Consider the following 21,178-nt stretch of genomic DNA (forward strand, 5'->3'; position numbering starts at 1 on the left):
TACAACATATTACTATCACATAATATTTTACTATTAAAATTACAATTAATACGATAATAAGAATTAAGATTATAATTACAATTTTCATTTAAAAAACGGTATCACTCTTTCTTGAAACAACTATAATATTATTAATTTCAAATGAAAGTTCTTATTGAACTAATCCTATAGTGTATTGTCTATAACAAGAAGTAATTTGGAGTACTAGTTTTTTAAAGTATGAAAATAATATAGTATTTTATATATTATTAAAATTAAAAAAAATGTTTTTAATAGATAAACGGTCAAGGTTGTGTTTAGATTTAAAAATTGAATAATATATTTCTATTTTTAATATGAAAATAATATAGTATTTTATATATTATTAAAATTTAAAAAATTGTTTTTAAAAGATAAAAGATCAAGATTGTGTTTAGATTTAAAAATTGAATAATTTAGATAGGTTATTTGTGGGAACTTTGTTCCAAAAATTAAAATTTTGACGAAAAATTTGCAATACTTTGGCCGAAAAATTGAAAATCCCTCTGACAGCAGTTTTTATCTCCCTCCACCTTTAACTCTTGTTTTAATATTTATTAGTTGTTATCTCCATTTTTATTAACTATTGTTTTCCTTTTTCTATTTATTAGTTGTGATTCCAAATTAACTCATGTTGTGATCTATTCAGTTAACTTTTGATTTTTAAAATTGATTTAGATTTTAGTTTTTAAATTATTATTATTATTTTTAATTAGTTCAATTTTTCTTTAAATATTATTTTTTAGTTTTTATAATTTATTTAGTCAATATAATATTTATTAGACATATTATTTTTTGGTATTTCTCTTATTAATTTTTCAATATTTGATAAATTTAATTTAAATAAATAATATTTATTAATCTATTTTATTTTTTTTAGTAAATATTATGTTATTTAAATTAAAAATTACTAATAATCTAATTTGTTCACATAAGATTATAATTTAAATATCCACTTTCAACTATTGTTTTTCATTTGTTATTTATTTAAAAAATAATTACTTGTGATCTCCACATTAGATTATGTTGTGATCTTTATTTATTACTTTTAATTTTTTAAATTGATTTAGATTTTAGTTTTTAAATTATTTTTTATATTAGTTTAGTTTTTTTTTTAAATATTATTTTTCAGTTTCTATAATTTATTTAGTCAATAGAATATTTGTTAGAAATGTCACTATTTTTTTTTTTTTTTTTTGTATTTCTCTTATTAATTTTTTGTAATAAATTTTTTGATATATTTATTTAAATAATTATTTTTTTCATATTTGATAAATTGAATTTAATTGTAAAATATTGAAATTATTGAACACATTTCTTAAAGAATATTAATTTTTAAAAAATATTATAAATTATATATATATATGTTTTAATCTTCAATTTTTTTATTTACATTATTTAATTTTCATTCTACATTTTTCTCTTAAATCTTATCTCCTATTGACACACTCCTTAGTGATATTTTTAGTTATTAATAATATCAAATCTCTATCGACCACAAAAGCATGCAACTCCTAGAAAAGGCCAAGTTCTTTTGAAAAAAACTAAGAAGCACACAATAAACCATAATCTTTATTAATTAAACATGTTTTATTAATCGCACAAGCTTGGGTTCGATAACTGAGCAACGAAGGGAATCTAAGACGCCATTAGGTTTCCTTTTGTTGGCAGTGGCTTTGTCAGTAGGCTGGTATTTGCTCGTGATTTTTGTGGGTGTTTAAATAGCAATCGAAAGTATTTATATTTAAATAGAGTTTTTTCATAATCCTTCCATCAGTAGAGAGCTAATCCCCTCTACTGAGTATTATTTTCTTGTTGAAGACAACTTTTCTATATTGGGCTTTAGACAATTCAATCAAGAAGCAGATCAAGGAAACTAGGGTACGGGATTCTGGTGCAGAGGGGAAATGGATATAGAAGTGGAAGATCAGCCCTTTGACCTAGATTTTCATCCTAGCGAAGCCATCGTTGCAGCTGGACTCATTACAGGCCAACTTCAGCTGTTATTATCCTCTCTCTTTTCTCCTCCGCGTTTATTTCAATTGGCTCCAACTCTTTTGCGAAATGCTAATTGCGATTTTTTTGGCTTTTTGTAGGTTCCGTTATGATGATGCTTTATCTCACTCTCAAAAGTAAGCTTATTCCATAGAAACCTCTTTTCTCTTAAATCCAAAAACTTGTTTTCATGGAATTTGTACAGCCTCTAAACTAAGCATAATTGAAATAACCATCTTACAGAGAATTTTATGACTTTTTTATTTGGTAGATTTTAATTTGCGGGGTGTCCTTCAACTTGAATTGCAGAAAATATCTCTTCAATGAAATTCATCTAGGTCTTGCGTTGGTCTCGTCTGTTTTATATTCTACACTGTACACTATATCAATGCAGGGAAGTCGGGCACACTAACTGAAGGGTTAATTTCTGCTTGGATGTAAATGCAGATTGTGGAGTACAACAGCTCACAGTGAGTCCTGTAGAGCAGTTCGGTTTGTTGAGGGTGGGCGTTGTAAGTATTCCATGCTTATATAAGCCTTGTGGATGCGAGTCCGAAGAGGCAGTTGTACAAAATAATAATTTTTGTCCATTTGCTTGTTTTGAATTGTTTCTTAGAGATGGATCAATTGAGTCTTGCTAAATTTTTGTTCTAATTGATCTATTTCGCAAATTCAGCTGTCTTAACAGCATCTCCAGATTGCTCTATCCTTGCAACAAATGTTGAAACCGGACAACCAATTGCTCGGCTTGACAATGCTCATGGGTAAATTTTTAGTTTTACTTCATATAGGTGTTACTACTTATCTGATTGGAGGGATTTGACATACTCAAAGTATCTGATATAAAGCTAAAGTCAAATTCGAATCTCAACTTGTCATGATGCTTTCGATAGTTTGACTTCTCAAAATCTAGAGTTTAGAACTGAACGCATTTTTAAATAAGTGGGTTTATACATGCACTGTAATTTAGAAATAAAAAATCAAAAGGCGCCTTAGATTTTTCTTTCGTTAGTTAATATTAAATAATCTAGTCCATTTTATAATTCTTGAAAATGAATCAGATTACAGAAACTTGTATTCTGCAGACGTTGCATGGCTTTTCATTTGAAACTGAAATACAAGTGGTTTTTTTGTTCTGTTGCTTGTATTAAGTTGATTGTTCTGTTGCTTGTCTCAAGTTTTAAATAATGAACACGGAGTCTTTGTTGTAGTTGGTCATACCCTTTGTCATACCAGAGACTATCAAAGACCTAAATGAAGTTTTCCACAGTCCATAGGTCTACTATATGTATTTTTTAATTTGGTGGCATAATTGTGTGATTGAGGCCTCATCCATATTATATAAACTTAAATTAAAAAGTATTGCATTTTAAGTATGAATTAGTTTAATTATAATGATCTGACCATAGATATCAACAGGAGATTGGGACCTTGCTTGAATCATGAAAACTTATGAAAAACTCCTCAAGCATATAACTAGAACTACATCGAAACAAAACAATTCCAGATGCAACAAAAACCATCCCCAGTTACTCAAAATTGTTCTCAATCTAATGAACCCTACTAAATGCATAAATAACATACACAAAAGGCTCCAACAACAATTATAAATTTCTACTAACAGTAACAACATACTTATAAAGGGAAGTCTGCCAATCGATTACAAGATACTTGGTGCTTCCAACTTATGAACACTACAGTAAGTGATATATACTTCTTGTGAGTGTTTCCATATCCACAAAGACAGGTTCATGCCTGAAGGATTTCACCTCCAATGCACCCAGCTTCTGTAGCAATGCCATTGACATTGAATTGAGAGTAAAATGTTTGGTACTTCTACCAATCGATTACAACTTACTGGGTGCTTCCAACTTTTGAACACTACAGTAAGTGATATATACTTCTTGTGAGTGTTTCCATATCCACAAAGACAGGTTCATGCCTGAAGGATTTCACCTCCAATGCACCCAGCTTCTGTAGCAATGCCATTGACATTGAATTGAGAGTAATATGTTGGGCACTTCTTTAAAACGCGTGTTCTATTTCTCCTCATGCTATGTTTTATAGATCCAGCTCCCATTGATCCTCTATCATTGGAAGTCACTCCACAAACAATGGTATCTAATTGATGATAAATTTTCTCAAACTTGAGCAGCTAATGGAACAGCACTCTCTCAATGCTGTCAATCTACAGTCTTAGGCAGTTTTCCCTAATTTGATTGCAGTTCACTGTTCAGTACACCCCTCAATTATTGGTCCTAGGCACCGGAGACTTAGCCATTGCATAACTGCAGAGCTAAAATACCCTGCCATTGCTCATTTGGAGGACAGAAGACTCAACTGCCATATCCGTTAAATGCAACATACATTTCTAACTGAAAACTGGAAGTATATACTGACTCATCTGTTGTAATCCTATGATAAATGTCCATTCACCAAATATTGAAGGATTGAAAAAGGGGAGACAACGCTCAGTCACATCATGCAAATCACCCCACAACAGATGAAGGGCCTCCAACCTCCAATTTCTCCACTTCAGTGTGATCCATGGCCATTGGAACATGCACCCGCCTTCTTAAATAGGTTCTTGATGGCTCTATAAGAACACTTTACATGTCTTGTTTTGGGGAAGAGGAACAGGTTAGTGAAACAAGTTGGAGAGATCAAAAGGGACATTTACCTCACCTCCACCATTCACTGCCAAAGTTTACATTTTGTCAACTTCAGCGAGCAATGCCAGGAATTGTACTTTCAATTTTTCAAAAGAGTCCATAAAAATCAAGCATTTAATTTCCCCTCTTCCTAATGGCAGAGCATGCATCAAGTAGGTCTAGAAAAGTTGTGGCAGGGCATCAAATTCAGCACAGTATTCCACTTGGTCAAAATCTTGAGCCATAATAAGAACCGTTGCTACCTTCGTGAAAGCCAAGAGGTTGGAGAAAAATACAAGGTGATCTTTGAGTTCAATTGACTGCAGATGTTCTCTTCCAACTAATATGTCTCTAATACCCCTCGGGATATCACCCACAGGGTCCTGGAAACATAACTCCCTCTTTACAGCAGACGAGAAGAAATTTAGCTCCTTAGCAATCATCAATAGAGAATAGAGAAAACAAGATACAATGGATTTAAAAGTAAAGTCAAAAGAGAATTAAAAGGCACGAGCCATCTCATTGCCTCCAAAAATTATGCAAAGAGTAGAAGTAAGGTGAACAGAATGTTGCCATTTCCCTCATAGTTAAAAGCTCATCGCTGGGACCCTAGGTGCACATAATGATTCATGGAGAGTGATTTAGGGACATTCTTAATTGAAATGGGAGATGAAGATTTGTAAGAGGATTCAAAATCCAAAGTCCTTTGTCATAAATTATTTTCAAAACCATGGGGCACAAAGTCCTAGTTACATGGATTTGATTCCCTTAGACATGACTCTTTTAGATCACCCTCTAATGCTTTTAAGGTTAGAGGGTTCAGAATGAGCTGTCCAACCTTGCAACCAATCACACAAGACATAACACAGAATTAAATGCTGGAGAAAACAAAACAAACCAACATGCTTGCAGGCTTACAACTGGCCCATAGACCCCACATGTAGGCTAATAGTTGCCATGGGCTTATTACAAAAAATTATTAGAACGCAAAGCTCTTGAATCTCCATCCTCCTACTCTACAGCTCCCTAACTGCACCCTAAGTTCTACTGATTTTAGCTCACTAACTACTCCCAACTACTACTGATTCTCTTCTGTGTTTCTCAAGATGCCTATATATCATATTTGATGGTTTGCAGTGGTCCGCATCAGCCTCCAAAGTCCCAAGCTGGTGTAACATATGTTTTGATCATTGCTTCGTGAAGAGGGTCCAAATATTTGAGTGGAACTATTTAGATGTCGTGTGCCTTTTTCTTTATCTTGCTCCGCTTCATATCTGCCTTGCTGTTCACTCCGCAAGGTTGGAAATGCTCAATAGACTAATGCTATCGGGTACAGCCTAAGTTGTTAGGGATGCTCCTATGTTAGATCCCCAGGGTTATTTGAAAAGTATGCCTCACACGATGCCAGGTGTGCCCCAAACTATTCCGGCTTACTTTCTGAGATCCGAGTCACAGCTTCCAGTGGTTTGTTCTTTCGTTTGGTCATGTACTCCTTGCATTCCTTATTTTGGGTGTTGTGCCTTGTTCAATTATTTATTATCTGTTCAAAATGCTACGATGGTCCTTGTGGTAATACTTCTGTGTCATCCTCCTACACTCCATGAAATTGACAGGAAGCCACAACGTCGAGGATCAGAGAAACTTCAACTCCCTCTAGTACCCCAACTTTGTAGGTGCTTTCGGATTCAAACTTGTAGGTGATTTTGCAAGGTTCAAACCTCTTTATCTTTAGCTAAATGTATGTGCTAGCCGGAAGCCTCTCTTTCCAAAGGAATATATCGACCAAATTGCCTTTCACGAATTCCTGCTGCCTTCACTCGGTGTCTGCTTGCTCCTTGTTCAAGAATCATAAGTGTCACCAGACCTCCGCATGGATAGTCTCCATGTGTCTTGCAAATTCCTCAGCCTCAACACTTTTCTTGTCACATAGGCCGTTACCTCTAAATACGGTCACTCCTCTAGGTTGCAGTCTAATAACAATTTCAAATGGTCTGTTCACTGCATTTAAGCAAGTTGCCCAGGCTTCTATTGACTGCTTTGGCCTGCAGCTGAAATGTATCCCTGACTAAAATAATGCTCTTTGATACTCCATGCAATTGGACCACTTTCCAGAAGAATAAATCACCAGCAAATGTTCCATCACGAGTCTTCTTGCAAGGAATGAAGTGCACAGGATGTGTCCACCAGCACAAAATGGAATCATGCCCTCTTTGAGTTCTTGTCAACCCAACACAAAATCCATACTAATATACTCCCAAGGTCTCTCTGGAATTGGGAAGGTGTATTCAATCCAATATTATGGCGAACTCTCTTAGCCACTTGGCAGATTTTAAATTCTTGAACAAACTTCTGACTATCCATTTAAATTTCCACCCAAAAGAAGCCTCCATTAACCAGTGCCATCATCTTATCAATGCCAAAATGTCCCACTAATCCTCTGGAATGCTTTTCCTTGATCAGATTCTCAAACTGTAGGGAATGCACTCTGATTTCCTTTGAATAACATGCCATTCTGAATTAAATAGTCCAACAACTTACTCCTGTCTCTACTTACCTGTTCACTACATGTCTTCCATGTCTCCACAAAGTCTGGATCATCCTTAAACAAGTGCTTCAATTTCTCAAATTCCACTGCTGTCACATAGACCTACATCATTAGGTTTCTCCTTTGAGTTTCTGCTCCAGTGTTTGAGGAGAAAAGTATAACTCTGCAAGAATTTGACCCACCGCATGTGCCTCTGATTCAACTTGCCTCGACTGTGCTGTCTCCTTTTTGTTGTAGACTAAATCAATCAGTTTTGTGCCTGCCCATATTTTGATACATTTGTGACCTACAAAGGTTAATGATAATTGTTCAAAGTTTATGATACCAAACTCAATCATTTAAGCGTAACGATTACAAAACATAACTTTGGAGCTATCTACGAGTGTTGAACAATAGACAAAAGACAAAAGACATTACAGTTTTCTCAACCACTGATGAAACTATATCAAATATAGTAAATGGATTTTCATCAGATAAGGTTCAACTTGGCTGCCTACAGCTTGCACTGGTGAACATTGACATGAATTATGGCGAGTGAATCTCTTAGCTCTTTCTCACTCAAGTCCTTGGAATAAATGACAGCACCTTCTATTGAAAATAGGACAACACACAATATCCAGATAATCAAGGGTAAAATCCACTGTCTTTATGCTGTTCAAACTAGGAAACAAACAAATGCAGTTCTAATACCATATTAATTTTCCAGAAAATGCTGTAATTCCATCTAGCTGAATAATACAATGTGTAAATTAATCCAATTTATCCCTTCAATGATACATATTATTATGGCATAAGATTTTCATTTCCTATATTGTAGGAGAGTTGTTATGCTTCCTGTAAGAACTCCTTTACATAAACAAGTTGCTACAACTGCTTGTAATACAATTCTATACAACGAATTGCAATAATATAATTCTTCACACATCATATTCTAATGTTCAAAGTGTTAGCATGAATGCTGATAATACTACTTTGGGGGAGTATCCAAAGCATTGGGTGGTATTGACATGTTGCATTTATCACTAGACACAGTATAGAGCATGTCCTTAGCAGCGTATCCAAATTCTTCAATGCATTTTGCTGCTGTTGAGACCCTCCTTGGATCTACAAAATGTTAATGACTAAGAAGCCATCCAGAAAACAACAATAGAGAAGGGTGCTGCTTTATTCAGAATGCTTTGCAACAAGAGACAAGAGTCTGCCACTGACTTTGCTATTGAGATGAATCTGCCACTAACCCACCCACATCTAACTAGAAATCATCACAAAACATCCAACTTAATGTTCAATAATGAAGCTGCTCTTCCTTGGAGACAAAGACGAACACTGAGAACAAGGTATGATTTTGAGGAAAACTCGACAAACCCTCCAACTTTGCAGATGAGCATGATGGCCCAAAACTGGCTAAAAGCCAATTTTTTTAGGGGAAAAATAAAAAAATTTGGACATGATTTTTGAGGCAAAAAATCGATCAAAACCCAACATGATTTTTGAGGTGAAAAATTAATCAAAACCAAATAATACAAAGCTTCATTTTTGAGGAGAAATGGTAAACCCAACAGATAATTTTTGAGGAAAAATTATAAACTTATGAGATGATTTTTGAGGAAAAACTATAACCTCACAAAGGAATCCCACACAACTTTGTGAATTGCAGAATCATAACTTTTTTGAGGGGAAAATTACGAAAACCCATCAAATAATATTTGAAGGGAAAAATTATGAAAACCCATCAAAAAATCTTCATGTGGCAAAACGCAAGACTTTGCATGGTAAAATAGTACATGCAAGTAACAAAATGCACATGCAAGCAACATGCAACTCACATGCAAATATATACAACCTTCAAAAATTGAGACTTTTTCCCAGAGTAAGAAATAGCACAATCAAAATTCTCACCTAAGCTTGCAATTTTCAGCAAAAATCTACAAAGACAAACCACAAATTTCATAAAATAACGATTTGCTCTGATACCATTTTATTGTAAATCGATGTTGTTGTAGTTGTACTAAATAATGGAAATGAAAGCTCCTTATATAGATGTACAGAGACGGTGTTTCTAAAAGAAGCAATCGTGAAATAAAGACAGAAATAAAAAATACCTAATAAACTAAAGACTAAATAAGATGAACATTAAAGAAACATTATAATATTCTAATAGCTTCAATCTGACATTAATTGCTTGAAATCTAGTAAGGTTAGTTTGTAATCTAGAAAAATTAGCGCTGGAATCTTGCATGCTTTAAATATCTATATTGGAAAAGTGCAACTTGATTACCCAATTATTTGTGATGTTAAACTTGATATCATTGTTGTCGCAAATGTTTTGCATTTCCTCAATTGATAGTCACATTTTTCTTTTGTTTGATGCCAAAATCTTAGCTTCTTGTGTTGGCTTTGATTTGACATTTTCACATATTCTTGGATAATCAATTCATTTTTTTGTAAAATTGCTTGTAGACATCTGTTATTTCTAAGTAAGCGATTAGTAGAATGGATTTTCAAATCCTTGAAATGAATCAATCCCTTCCTGACCCAATTATATAGCTATCCATGTTGCACATCACCACAAAGAACAAAGCCTAAGAATGGAACACATTTTTTCAGCCTACATAGCTTGGCTTAGCACTGTTGAAGTATAGCATCAGTCGAAGTGATATACTCATTACATTGAGTATTTGTATTCATGATTTAAATGAACATTGTTTTGTCTTATATTATTGATAAGAACAACATATATATGTGTGTGTGTGTGTGTGTGTGTATGTAATATAATATATATTATATATATTATACTTTATATATTATTATATAATAGTATAAGAACATAATAATATATTACATATATGGTTAATATATTAATATTACACATATGCTTAAAGGTGAGTTATAGTTAACTAAAGATGATTACCTATAGGGACATGTCTCTTGAAGAGACATGTCTCTTCTTCTCATATTTATATGAGATCCAAATCTGCATTTGGAAATCATTAGTAACAATGGTCATGATTATACATTTGCAAAAACAATCTTGATTACTTTAACATGGTATTATAGCCAGGTTGCAAATGTAAAAATCTATCTTTCAATCCACCATGAAAGACAAGTTAGAAGCATGTGAAGATGAAACACAACACATGCTTTGTGAAACCATTGTGGTGTAAACGATTGATATGAGGAAGAATTTCCATTACGGGACAAGCATCATAGTAAGGTGGACAAACGATGTCAATCCTCGTATATCAACCCCTCATCAGAAATTATGAAGAGTATGCACATCTACTTAACAGGAACAACCATCGATCACATGGCAGAGACCCTAGAATGGCATGCCACCCTATTGAAAGGATCGAGCCAAAAGAATTTGCGTGGATACCACTAAATGGTGACGAACAAGTTCAGATTAGCATCAAATTATATGGCAAAGACCTTTGAATCATCACAAAGAAGAGAGAGTGTCATTTATAGGTTACATAGAAAGGCAGTGGAAGACTTATACAGCGTACATGATGAATAAAAGATGGACATCACTAAGGAATAATGAAGAATGACAAAATGGTTATGAGGGTGGATCATTGTGCTATAAAGTTCGCTAGGGTGAGCTTCGAGATAAAATCACAGAGGTCAGAAGGATGCCATGCCAACAAATGTACCATTTTGAGCGCATTCATCCATAGCTTTCTCCATATAGTTCATGTCTTGTTTGTAGATATTAGTTGTCAAATAGACAATCTTGACGATGATAGTATTAAGATGCTATAAAATAAATGATTGAGGAGTCAATAGTGTAAGATGGTTGCATCTCTGCATCATTGTTTCCTTGTAATTACTTGGTAAATGCTTACTCTCATTCTAGGGTTCATCATCTTTGTATGGAAGTCAAATATGGCTATCGACCTTCATTGGGAGGTTTATGTCTGCGCTGCATGAAAATAAGATACAATTACTGGTCGACAGGAAAAAATAAGCATTATACGAAAAATATTACCGTATACGACTAGGGAGCTATCACAGATGGCTCACAGGCAGAAGGAAGCTTTGACATCAAAGGGCAATTGATTTAGTTTTATGACTTGGGGCATCGATTCCCTCAAGGTGTTAAACATAGTCTACAATGAAACTCATAATATCGAGCAAAGACTCCACTAGCAAGAAGCACCATCGCGCAAAGGAAATTGGTATATGTGAAACATGATGAAGATGTTGACGTGACAAATACATATGCGGTGGGAAGAGAATAGTTTCAAAGTATTCACAGAGATAACGATGATCGAATCTGGGCATGCGTTGACAAACTAAGAATGAATAAATATGAAGAGGCATTCCCATCATTGATTCACAATTTAAGGAGCAAATCGAAAGTATTATAAAGTCCAAGCCAACGATAATAAAGTTTTAATAAGACATAAAGCCCAACGAGTAATTACTTATGTGACACGCGAGTGCAAAGGGACTCACCGCCATTGGAAAGAGCATGGGGTCAATTCATTAGGGCACAAAATTTCTTATTGCATTCAATGAGCGCATAAGAAGCAATTGAAAGCATACACTTGGCCTCCTGATATTTGCATAGAAGGCCAAGAAAAGATGGTATGGTGAAGGCTTGCAAACAATCGTCTATAGTTTTGGAATTTCAGTTCTTGACGACATTGTGTCAAAGAATATATGGCCCAAACGGAAGTTCCACAACCAAATAACCGATTTGCATGAACACGACCGTAGGCACTTTCAAGAGATAAGGACAAAAGAGGGTGACATGTCAGATTCTGGATAATGCTCGAAATAATGGATGGGTATCATTTGACGGTAAGAGACGACAACAACTCTAAAAAGGGGATTCTGTTTGCATTAGCATGAGTGAGCATCTTCTTCCAACTGTGAACAAATTTGACCAAACAAGTGATTGGTTCATGATGTTAGAAAATAATAGTGATTGACTAAATCCGCAACGCAAGGGGGATTTGTTATTTACCTTAGGTGCCGAAACCCATGAGGTAAGCATGGATGTGTATTAATTATGTTTCTCTTGATATTCTTATGAAATATATTTTTTCTTTGCATTATTAATATATTATGGTAAGATAAAATTATTGATTATATGTAATATAATTAAAGTTGGATTAACAACTCATATGCAATCCTAATACAAGAGATATTGTTTAAGTAGAAGAGTTTTAAGAGGTAAGTACTTTGATAAAGTATATGAAATTATTTTATTTTTATCTTAGTAAATAGAGTATTATGTTATTTTTATGAAGAATTGCAATATTGTATATTTAATTATAAAAAATGCAAGCATATACAAGATTGTGAAATCAATAATATATTGAGGTTGTTATTTTTATTAATATATTTGATATTTGATGTTTTATAAGGATTATTATGATTTCTTATAATGGAAAGATTGATCCAAGTATAACTTGGTGCTATCTTTTTTTTTTTTTTGAAACATATGAAGGCACTTCATTACTTATTAAGTAGTTATTATTATTATCACATTTGTCTACTCATTATTTGTATTTCTAAACATAAAAGCTATGTGCCTTGATCTTTTCCTTTGAGAATGCTATTTCAAGAAAAAGAGGGAGGTTGATATTTCAGGCAACTTTGAAAGAGAGGGAGCAGATAAATGATATAATTCGGTCAATCTTTGGTGATCTCGATCATATTGATTTAGAGGGAGTAAACCGTGTTGTGATAGAATCTTCAATGATTGATAAATTGTAATAGTCAAGAGGACTATAATTCATTCAACTATGTGATCTTAATGGACCTATCCCTTGTGTACATCATATGAAAGTGGTGAATTCATTTGAATCATCTACGATAAATGATAAATGATACTTGAGGTGTGAACTGTAGAGTCATTCAATTGGCACAATCATACTCAATCAAGATATTGGTGTATTGTGGACGAGTTTGTGTTAGCTTTTACTATTAAGCTTGATGAATGTTTGGAGCTTCAATGGATGAAAAGAACAAGTTGGAACTTAGAAAGAAGTTGTCAAATTTGATGTGATGTAAAAGTGTTCAATGATATAAGAGTGGGAACTTTATGTTGTGGGGGGAATGATAGACAATGTTTTATTCCCACTTGAACCATCCTTAGAAAAAAAAGGAGATATTCCATGACACTCATGGGTAGATAAGTACTTGTATCTTTTACATTTATCTATTCATTTATTTGTAATTCTATACATATTGTAAGGGTTAGTTGCTTTGATCTTTTCCTCTATGTTTGAGGATATTCTTACAGGAAAAGAAGGTTGGTACTTTACATATGCTACCAAATATTGTGCAGACTAAATCTAATGATAGTAGTTCCAAAGACCCTGACAATTAAGATGGGGCTCTTGAAGAAAACAACTTTGATGATTAAGATTATGAGATTCTTCTACATTAAGAGAGAGTATGACACTTCTTCGAAGGCAATACAGGAGCTTAGAATATCAATACTCAAAGGGAGTCTAGAAATACATGTGGGTGACTGCATGATGTTTATGGGCCCACTCCTACGTATATCATGAGGGAGTGATTAGTTCGACAGACATCCTTGGGTAAAGAGAGTTTCTGAGGAAGTAACTAGAGGACCTGACTTCCCAGGATCGATGTTCAAAGGGAGAAATTTTGAGATAAAATCCTTTGTGGATGATATCTTCTCTTTGAGGAGAAGTTCTAAGAGAAATTCTTTATAATATGCACTTTGTAATCACCTAAAAATGGTCATCTAGAGTATTAGCCCCCTTTTCATTATTTAGGCTAAATTAATCAATCATTTACTTAGACCAAATTGTTAATAATCAATTAATTTACTATAACCTATAGTTTGACTATGCTATCCTAAGTTCATTATTTGATTAAAGGAACATGTCCCCTTTTAATTAAATAAATGATCCCATTCTTCTAACCCACTTAAAGTGCACAAATGAAGTCCTTTTCTAATTTTTAAATTAAAAGAAAAAGGCTTTTGTGACTTTTGTCTTATATGACAAGTCAACTTATATTCTGTTGGTTGACTTGTGTGTGCACATGGATCACTACTCTTTTCGAATTCCACCGTTAATCATCCACCATCTTCATCTTGATCTCTATCGTTTGTACAACTTTAAAACGGAGAGAGCTTTCCCCCTCAAAGGATCCACACTCTTGAGTATTGTTATGCTGTAGGTTTACTATTCGAATTCTTGAGAGCTCTTTGTGGAGAACTTCTATTTCTTGTCTACATTCTCTTATCCATGACATTTTTAGCATATAGCATTCTAGCATAGTTACATGTTAATGTAGTTTCTTAACAATAGCTTAACTCACATAGTAATTAGTTGGATTTGTAATACTTGCATATTGCTTAGAATAGCTGCACTTTGAATTCTCATTTCTAGCTTAGCTTCCATCTTGCATTGCATCATTGAGGAACTCCTTGTGGACATTTGCACTCTTGCATCTTGTCTTTGGAACCTCCCATTGCATGGTTTACTAGCAAGAAGAGTATCTCTAAGGCTTAGCTGAGAGCCCTTGTACTTGAAATACACTCTCTTGCACTCCGTGGATAGGGAGCTCCAAGCCGGCATCCACGCATTCCAAATTTAATGGAATCCCTTGGATAGAAGGGTTTGGAGAGGGACGCTTTCTTAGTGTACATTTTTTTGGCGCCCCACGGTGGGCACCAAAAATGTGTGCATAAAAGTGTCACACTTCTATAAACCATTATTTTTGAGAGAACCCATGAAAGAGGGAATCTCAAGAGTCGGCTTATAGCTCTCTATCTATGACGTGCAAAGGCTATAAGATGGTGACTCTCAAATGAACCAAACTATGCAACCCTTGCAAGGTGCACCATAGAATGAGAGATTCAAAGAGTAGAGGCAAGAGTGCCAATATCCAAGAATCTAGAATAAAATGCAATGCAAATGCAATCTATTCTAAATGAAATGCAAGCTAACAAAGAGAACTAAGCTAAAACATAAATGAAACTAAGTTAAAAAGTATGCCATAATATAAGTAGAATGAGAGCTAAGTTAAAATGCAATAATGCAATAATGCTCCAAGTCTCCAAAATCACCAAGAAAACTTGCAATTTAACAATAGCATGAGAGACTAAGATTTTTTGAATGAGGAGAGAGCCCTCCCTTTTAAAGAAAAATAGATGGCGGAGATTAAGAGGCAAGATGAATATAATCAAGGGCGGAGTTTGAAAGTGGGAGTGATCTATGTGCACAAGCATCTTGAACAATCACAATTAATGGTTGACTTTTGAGAGGGTTTGAAATGTGTGGAGGAGAATTAAAGTTATTTAAAAAATAGGAGATTCCTCTCATATAGGAAATTGTGCATTCATGTGTAGACAAAAATGCCTTTTCTTTTATTTCTAAAATAGGAATAATGCTTTCTGTGTGCACACTTAGGATAAGAGATGAGTGGGGAATTTGATTTAATTAAAAGGGGGACATGTTCTTTTAATTAAATATGAACTTGGGATAAAGTGGTCAAACCATAGGTTATAATCGAATAAATAGATTTTTGAGGATTTGATAAAAAATAACCATTAGATAAATTATGGAAAAATGCTAGAAAGGGGACTCATAGTCTAGATGACCATTTTTAGTTGGTTACACTCTCTTCTATGAGAGAGAAGTATGAGGTGAAAACCCTTTGTACCACCCTCTGATTGGGTTCATGGTGGTTGCTATTTCACATATGATATGTAATGAAAGGTGACGATCTTTCATTGGCATTTATAAATAGAAGGTAACCATTATAAGATGATGATCTTATAAATGGTAGACCTGTTATCATGGTTCTTTGGGCCGGATTTTGCCAAACACTATGATAACAAACAGACAAAAGGTAATCTTTGTCAAATGATAGGCCTGTTATTATGACAATTTTTGTTCTGGATATGCCGGAAGTCATTAATAACGAAAGCATTATGATTACCCTAGATATTGTTTCGGACAATTAGAGATCATAATATATGTTATGATAGTGTTCATAACATTGTGATTGTAGTTATTCGACAAGTCACTATTTCAGAGTGTTAAAATCAGATAATATGTTGTGTATAGATATCCTTGATACTGATATCTCATAAAATGTTTTTGTCACTTCTCCCTTGCTAAGAGGGAGTGTTGAAGTATAGCATCAGTCGAAGTGATATACTCATTACATTGAGTATTTGTATTTATGATTTATATGAACATTGTTTTATGTCTTATATTATTGATAAGAATAATATGTATATGTATATGTATATGTATATTGTATATATATATTATAATATATATAATATACATATACATATACATATATTATTAATATATTATATAAGAGTATAATAATATAATAATATATTACATATATGGTTAATATATTAATACTACATAAATGCTTAAAGGTGAGTTATACTTATAGTTAACTAAAGATGATTAACTATAGGGACATGTCTCTTGAAGAGACATGTCTCTTTTTCTCATATTTATATGAGATCCAAATCTACATTTGAAAATCGTCTATAACAATGGCCATGATTATACATTTGCACAAACGATCTTAGTTACTTTAACAAGCACCTTCATGAATGCAACTCACTTCTTGATGAATGCAACTCTCTTCTGGGTCTCTTTACATGTCTTAGAATCAAGACATACCCTTCAAAACTATTGGTATTGGTGTTCATGAATACCTTGCATGGAGTGGTGTCTATATACTTGTCTTGATTCTCATCCAAGGGTGTGTTTGAATTCCTTTTTTTGAATGTAATGATATCTATTTTTTGTGATATTGCTGGCAGGTTTCAATTGTGTGGTTTTTTGAGTCAAACTCATTGACCCATGTTTCATGAGTAGTGCCTCACACAAACCCATGCTCATACAAACCCATCTCTCATAAGAATGAATGGAATACTTAGCACTCATTGTATCTAGGTGATGCTCATAGAGGTGAAGCACTGGGACTTCATGGGAGGTCACTCATCCCAGTATTACAACTCGAGCGCGCTTAACTTCGGAGTTTCCTCTATGGTTAAAGTCACTTGACTTGCTATATTGCAAACCTTCAACATGTTTTGTGCTTTATGAACCATTAATTAGAAAGCCCCTTAAGCTCATCAATGATAATTAGAAGATATTTCTAACAACAAATCAATGTGTGATTTTGCTATTAGGACTCAATTGTATATTTTTTTGAGTCAAACTTGCTGTCTCATGTTTCATGAGTTGTGGTTCACATGAACCTATCACTCATGATAATGAACACTTAGCACTCCTTGCATCTTGGTCATGCTCACAGAGGTGAAGCATGGGGACTTTCTGGGAGGCCACCCATCCCAATTCTAATCCACCTCGAGTGCAGTTAACTATAGAGTTTCCTCCATGGTTAAACCCACTCAGCTTGCAACCCCATTTGCAAAACGTTCAGCAATTGTCATCCCTTATGCACCATTCATTAGAAAGCCTCTTAAATTCATCAATTGATTGGTAGGAGATATTTTTCCATAATAAATCAAATAGTGATTTTGCTATTAGGATATATCTGCTTAGTTTTTTGAGTCAAACTCATTGACCCATGTTCCATTAGGTTCACACAAAGGCATCTTTCATGAGAACGAATTGAACACTTAGCGCTCATTGCATCCAGGGGATGCTCATAGAGGTAAAGCGCAAAGACTCCTTGGGTGGTTACCCATTTCACCCATCCCAATACTACTTCAGGTCAAGTACGATTGACTACGGAGTTTCCTCCATGGTAAAACTCACTCCGCTTGCATCCCCATTTTGCAAAACCTTCTACAAGTGTTGTGCTATATGAACCATTCATTAGAAAGCCCCTTAAGCTCAAGCAATGTCTAAAACGTAAACTAAAATGTAAATCTTACCTAGGGGGATACTCTTTTTTTTCAAACTCCCATGTGCCCCCCTTTGTAAGATTTATGTTTTAGCCAATACCTTAAGCTCTTTAGTTGACTAGTAGGAGATATTTTCCACAACAAGTCAAATTGTGATATTGCTATGAGGATTTAACTATGTAGTTCTTTGAGTCAAAATCATTGACGCTTGTTTCATGCATAGTGTTCATGTAAACTTATCTCACATGAGAATGAAAGGAATGCTTATACTCATCCCCTATTTGTGATGCTTACAAAGGTGATCATACTAAGGGCCATGCAGGGATTAATGAGATTATTAGTGACTAAATGAAGGAGGCCAACTAAGGGAATATGAACACCTGCGATCTCTTAAAGCTAATAAACGAGGCAACGCTTGAAAGGGAAGGGATGCATCTCTTGCAACATGAAATGGTGTGCCTCTTCCTCACCCGAAGATTTAAAAAGGAAGGAAACCTCATTTGTTAAGGGCATGGAAGGAGATCAGGTCTGGAATAAGAACTCTGCATTCTAAAAAGTATGCTATGGGACGTGGTTGTTTACTATGTATCTAATGTGTTTTGATCTAGATAATAAAGGATAATTGCTAATTTATCTAGATTCTTTATTTATTTGTTTGATGTATTTATTTCCCTACAAACAATCATGTAGGGTTTAGCAGGAAAACTCGGTTGGGGTAGCAGATACAAGTTACCCCGGCCAGCCCAATGGTGGATGGAGTGATTCCTACCACTTGGGGCCAAGGGATGTTATACCACACCGTTGGGCTTAGTTGTGGAAAATGTTATAGACACCCCATCACGTGTTCCTCTCCAACTCCTACAATGGTTGATTGTTGGAAGTGAAACTGAAGGCTATAAGTAATCATGAAATGGTTAGTAAGGAGACACAACTGAGAGAGCAGATACGCTTCCCCTCTAAAAGAAGGCCACTCTATGTCAGATGGAAGGAGATTCCTGCTACTTGGGGCCAAGGGGTGTTTTACCATGCCTTTGTGCTTCATTGTGGCAAATGCTCTAGGCATGCTATCGTGCATTCCTCTTGAACCCCTATGATGGTTGGTTGTTGGAAGTGACACTAAAGGATATAAGCAATCATGTATAGGTTAGTATGGAGACATGAATGGGAGAGCAAATACGGGTTATCCCTCTAAGTAGGCTACCCCAATGTTGGATGGAGAGAGATACTTGCCACTTGGGGCCAAGGGGTGTTATACCATGCCCTTGGGCTTAGTTGTGGCGTATCATGCACTTCTCACCAATCTCTGCAATGGTTGATTATTGGAAATGAAGCTTTGGAATTATATATCAGCTCTAGAAAGTTAAATAGATATTATATGATTTGATGTTGCGGAATTGTAACTTCAAAAAATATGGTATATTTCAATTAGAGGACATTACAACATGATTGAAATTTGTTAACGTACTACTGAACTTAACAAAACAGATGCTTAACTGCCAAGCATCTATATGTGCAGCATGCTAATAGAATAAGATGCACAGAAATAAAGGATAGCATAGCACAGAAGTTTTCATGTGTCAAAATTTCTCTTGGGCATGAAAACTTCAAGAGTAAAATTGTAGTTCCTATTCCACAATGAATCATACTTGTTTCAATTAACTTTTTTCTGTTTGGAGTGTGGTAACCGCCTTTCCTCTGTTCAGTATTCTCTCGATGAAAATATTTCCAAAGAACCCGTCTCATGGATTTCAATATGCAACATCAAATGCAATGGAGCACTTAAAATTAGTATTTGCCTTTCCCACAGAGGGCTCCATATCTAACCCAAGAATCTTTTTTCTTGATTAGAAGCTATAGATATAAGTACACAAAAGTGCACCCATGCAGAAGGGGAGAACTTTTGGGTAGCTTCTTGACGTGCAATGTCATCTAGCTTGAAATCAATAAGCACATCACATTAAAATGCTTTATTGCAACACGTTCACACATATTATTGTCAGCTGGTCTTGTCATGGGCAAACTGCCTAGAAGTTAATATGCATCCTTTCATATGGCTGGCTGGGCACTATATTGTTGTGTACAAGCTCAACTTACAATTGTCTGTCTTCCTTGTGCAAATGCAAAGTACAACATGATTTAACTTTACAAGTGCTAGTATTTTGGGTCAATATGTGTATTGTTGTATCTGTTTTCCTAGTTCCATATTGACAAATTATTGTAGAGGCATGTACCATTGATGGGGTGAGTTCTCCTGTTCATGCACAACTATCTTGTCTAACTCTTAATAGCTTGAGGCTGTAAGCTGTATGTATGGTTATCTTCAAAATTATTCTCTTCAGACAATGCGTTTGCCATGCCTCTTCACTGGAATCAGCATCTTGCTTCTTTTATATCTCATTGCTGATATGATTTTTCCTATGACATAAGGTGGATCTGACTGGCAACCTCACAACCACCATATCTGAACTGTATGCTTGACTCTTGAGTATATGTGCTTCATTTTGGAGTATGCGTCTGCATTCCATGAATCAATATTGTAATAGTTTTTAATCATAGGCACACTCTATGTCTGCTCTAGATTACCATATTTTTGTAAACATTCTTTTGCTTTTATCTTTTTTAAGCCTTAGAATATAAAAATTCTTTCATGCATGTTACTGTTTTTTTCTTTCAGATTATTTCGTTTTAGGATGTCCGGTTTTAGACTAGAAAGCTGACTTATCTTTTTATTTATTAATTCGTACTATACTCTGGCATTATGAACACATCCAGTATTCTGGTAGAGCTCTATGTCTACTTTATAGCTTGTAATATTTATCTTCCTTGTAACTAAATGCTTTAAAAATTTCTACTTCAGCATTTTTTGATATTTTTCTTGCTTGTTCAAGTTTCTTATGTTAAGGCTGTGGATGTAAGATACACTTTTTGGCGTGTAATATTAATGGGCATTTCTGAAAATGGCTTTCTCTTCATTGCTTGTAAAGGGCTGCCATCAATCGTCTGATCAATTTGACAGAGACAACAATTGCCTCTGGAGATGATGATGGGACCATAAAGGTAGGTTGAATTTGGTTTCAAGGACTTAATCTTTCTGCATTTGTGATGTTGGAATATACTATTTTTTGTGAA

At 34.5% G+C, this 21,178-nt stretch overlaps 1 protein-coding gene across 1 annotated transcript in view; it reads left to right on the forward strand.

Annotated features, from left to right (window-relative positions):
- Positions 1–1,606: 1,606 nt before the first annotated feature.
- Positions 1,607–21,178, forward strand: part of WDR55 (transducin family protein / WD-40 repeat family protein) — a 96,645-nt gene continuing 77,073 nt past the window's right edge. The window contains exons 1-5 of the mRNA XM_089798165.1: positions 1,607–2,020; positions 2,115–2,150; positions 2,461–2,525; positions 2,690–2,777; positions 21,034–21,106. Coding sequence (XP_089654291.1) covers positions 1,926–2,020; positions 2,115–2,150; positions 2,461–2,525; positions 2,690–2,777; positions 21,034–21,106 — 357 coding nt within the window. The 5' untranslated portion in view covers positions 1,607–1,925. The remainder of the gene's footprint in view (positions 2,021–2,114; positions 2,151–2,460; positions 2,526–2,689; positions 2,778–21,033; positions 21,107–21,178) is intronic.

The sequence above is a fragment of the Cupressus sempervirens genome, chromosome 8 (genome assembly GCF_028749045.1).
Source record: "Cupressus sempervirens isolate cs-2001-9-10 chromosome 8, ASM2874904v1, whole genome shotgun sequence".
Taxonomy (NCBI): domain Eukaryota; kingdom Viridiplantae; phylum Streptophyta; class Pinopsida; order Cupressales; family Cupressaceae; genus Cupressus; species Cupressus sempervirens.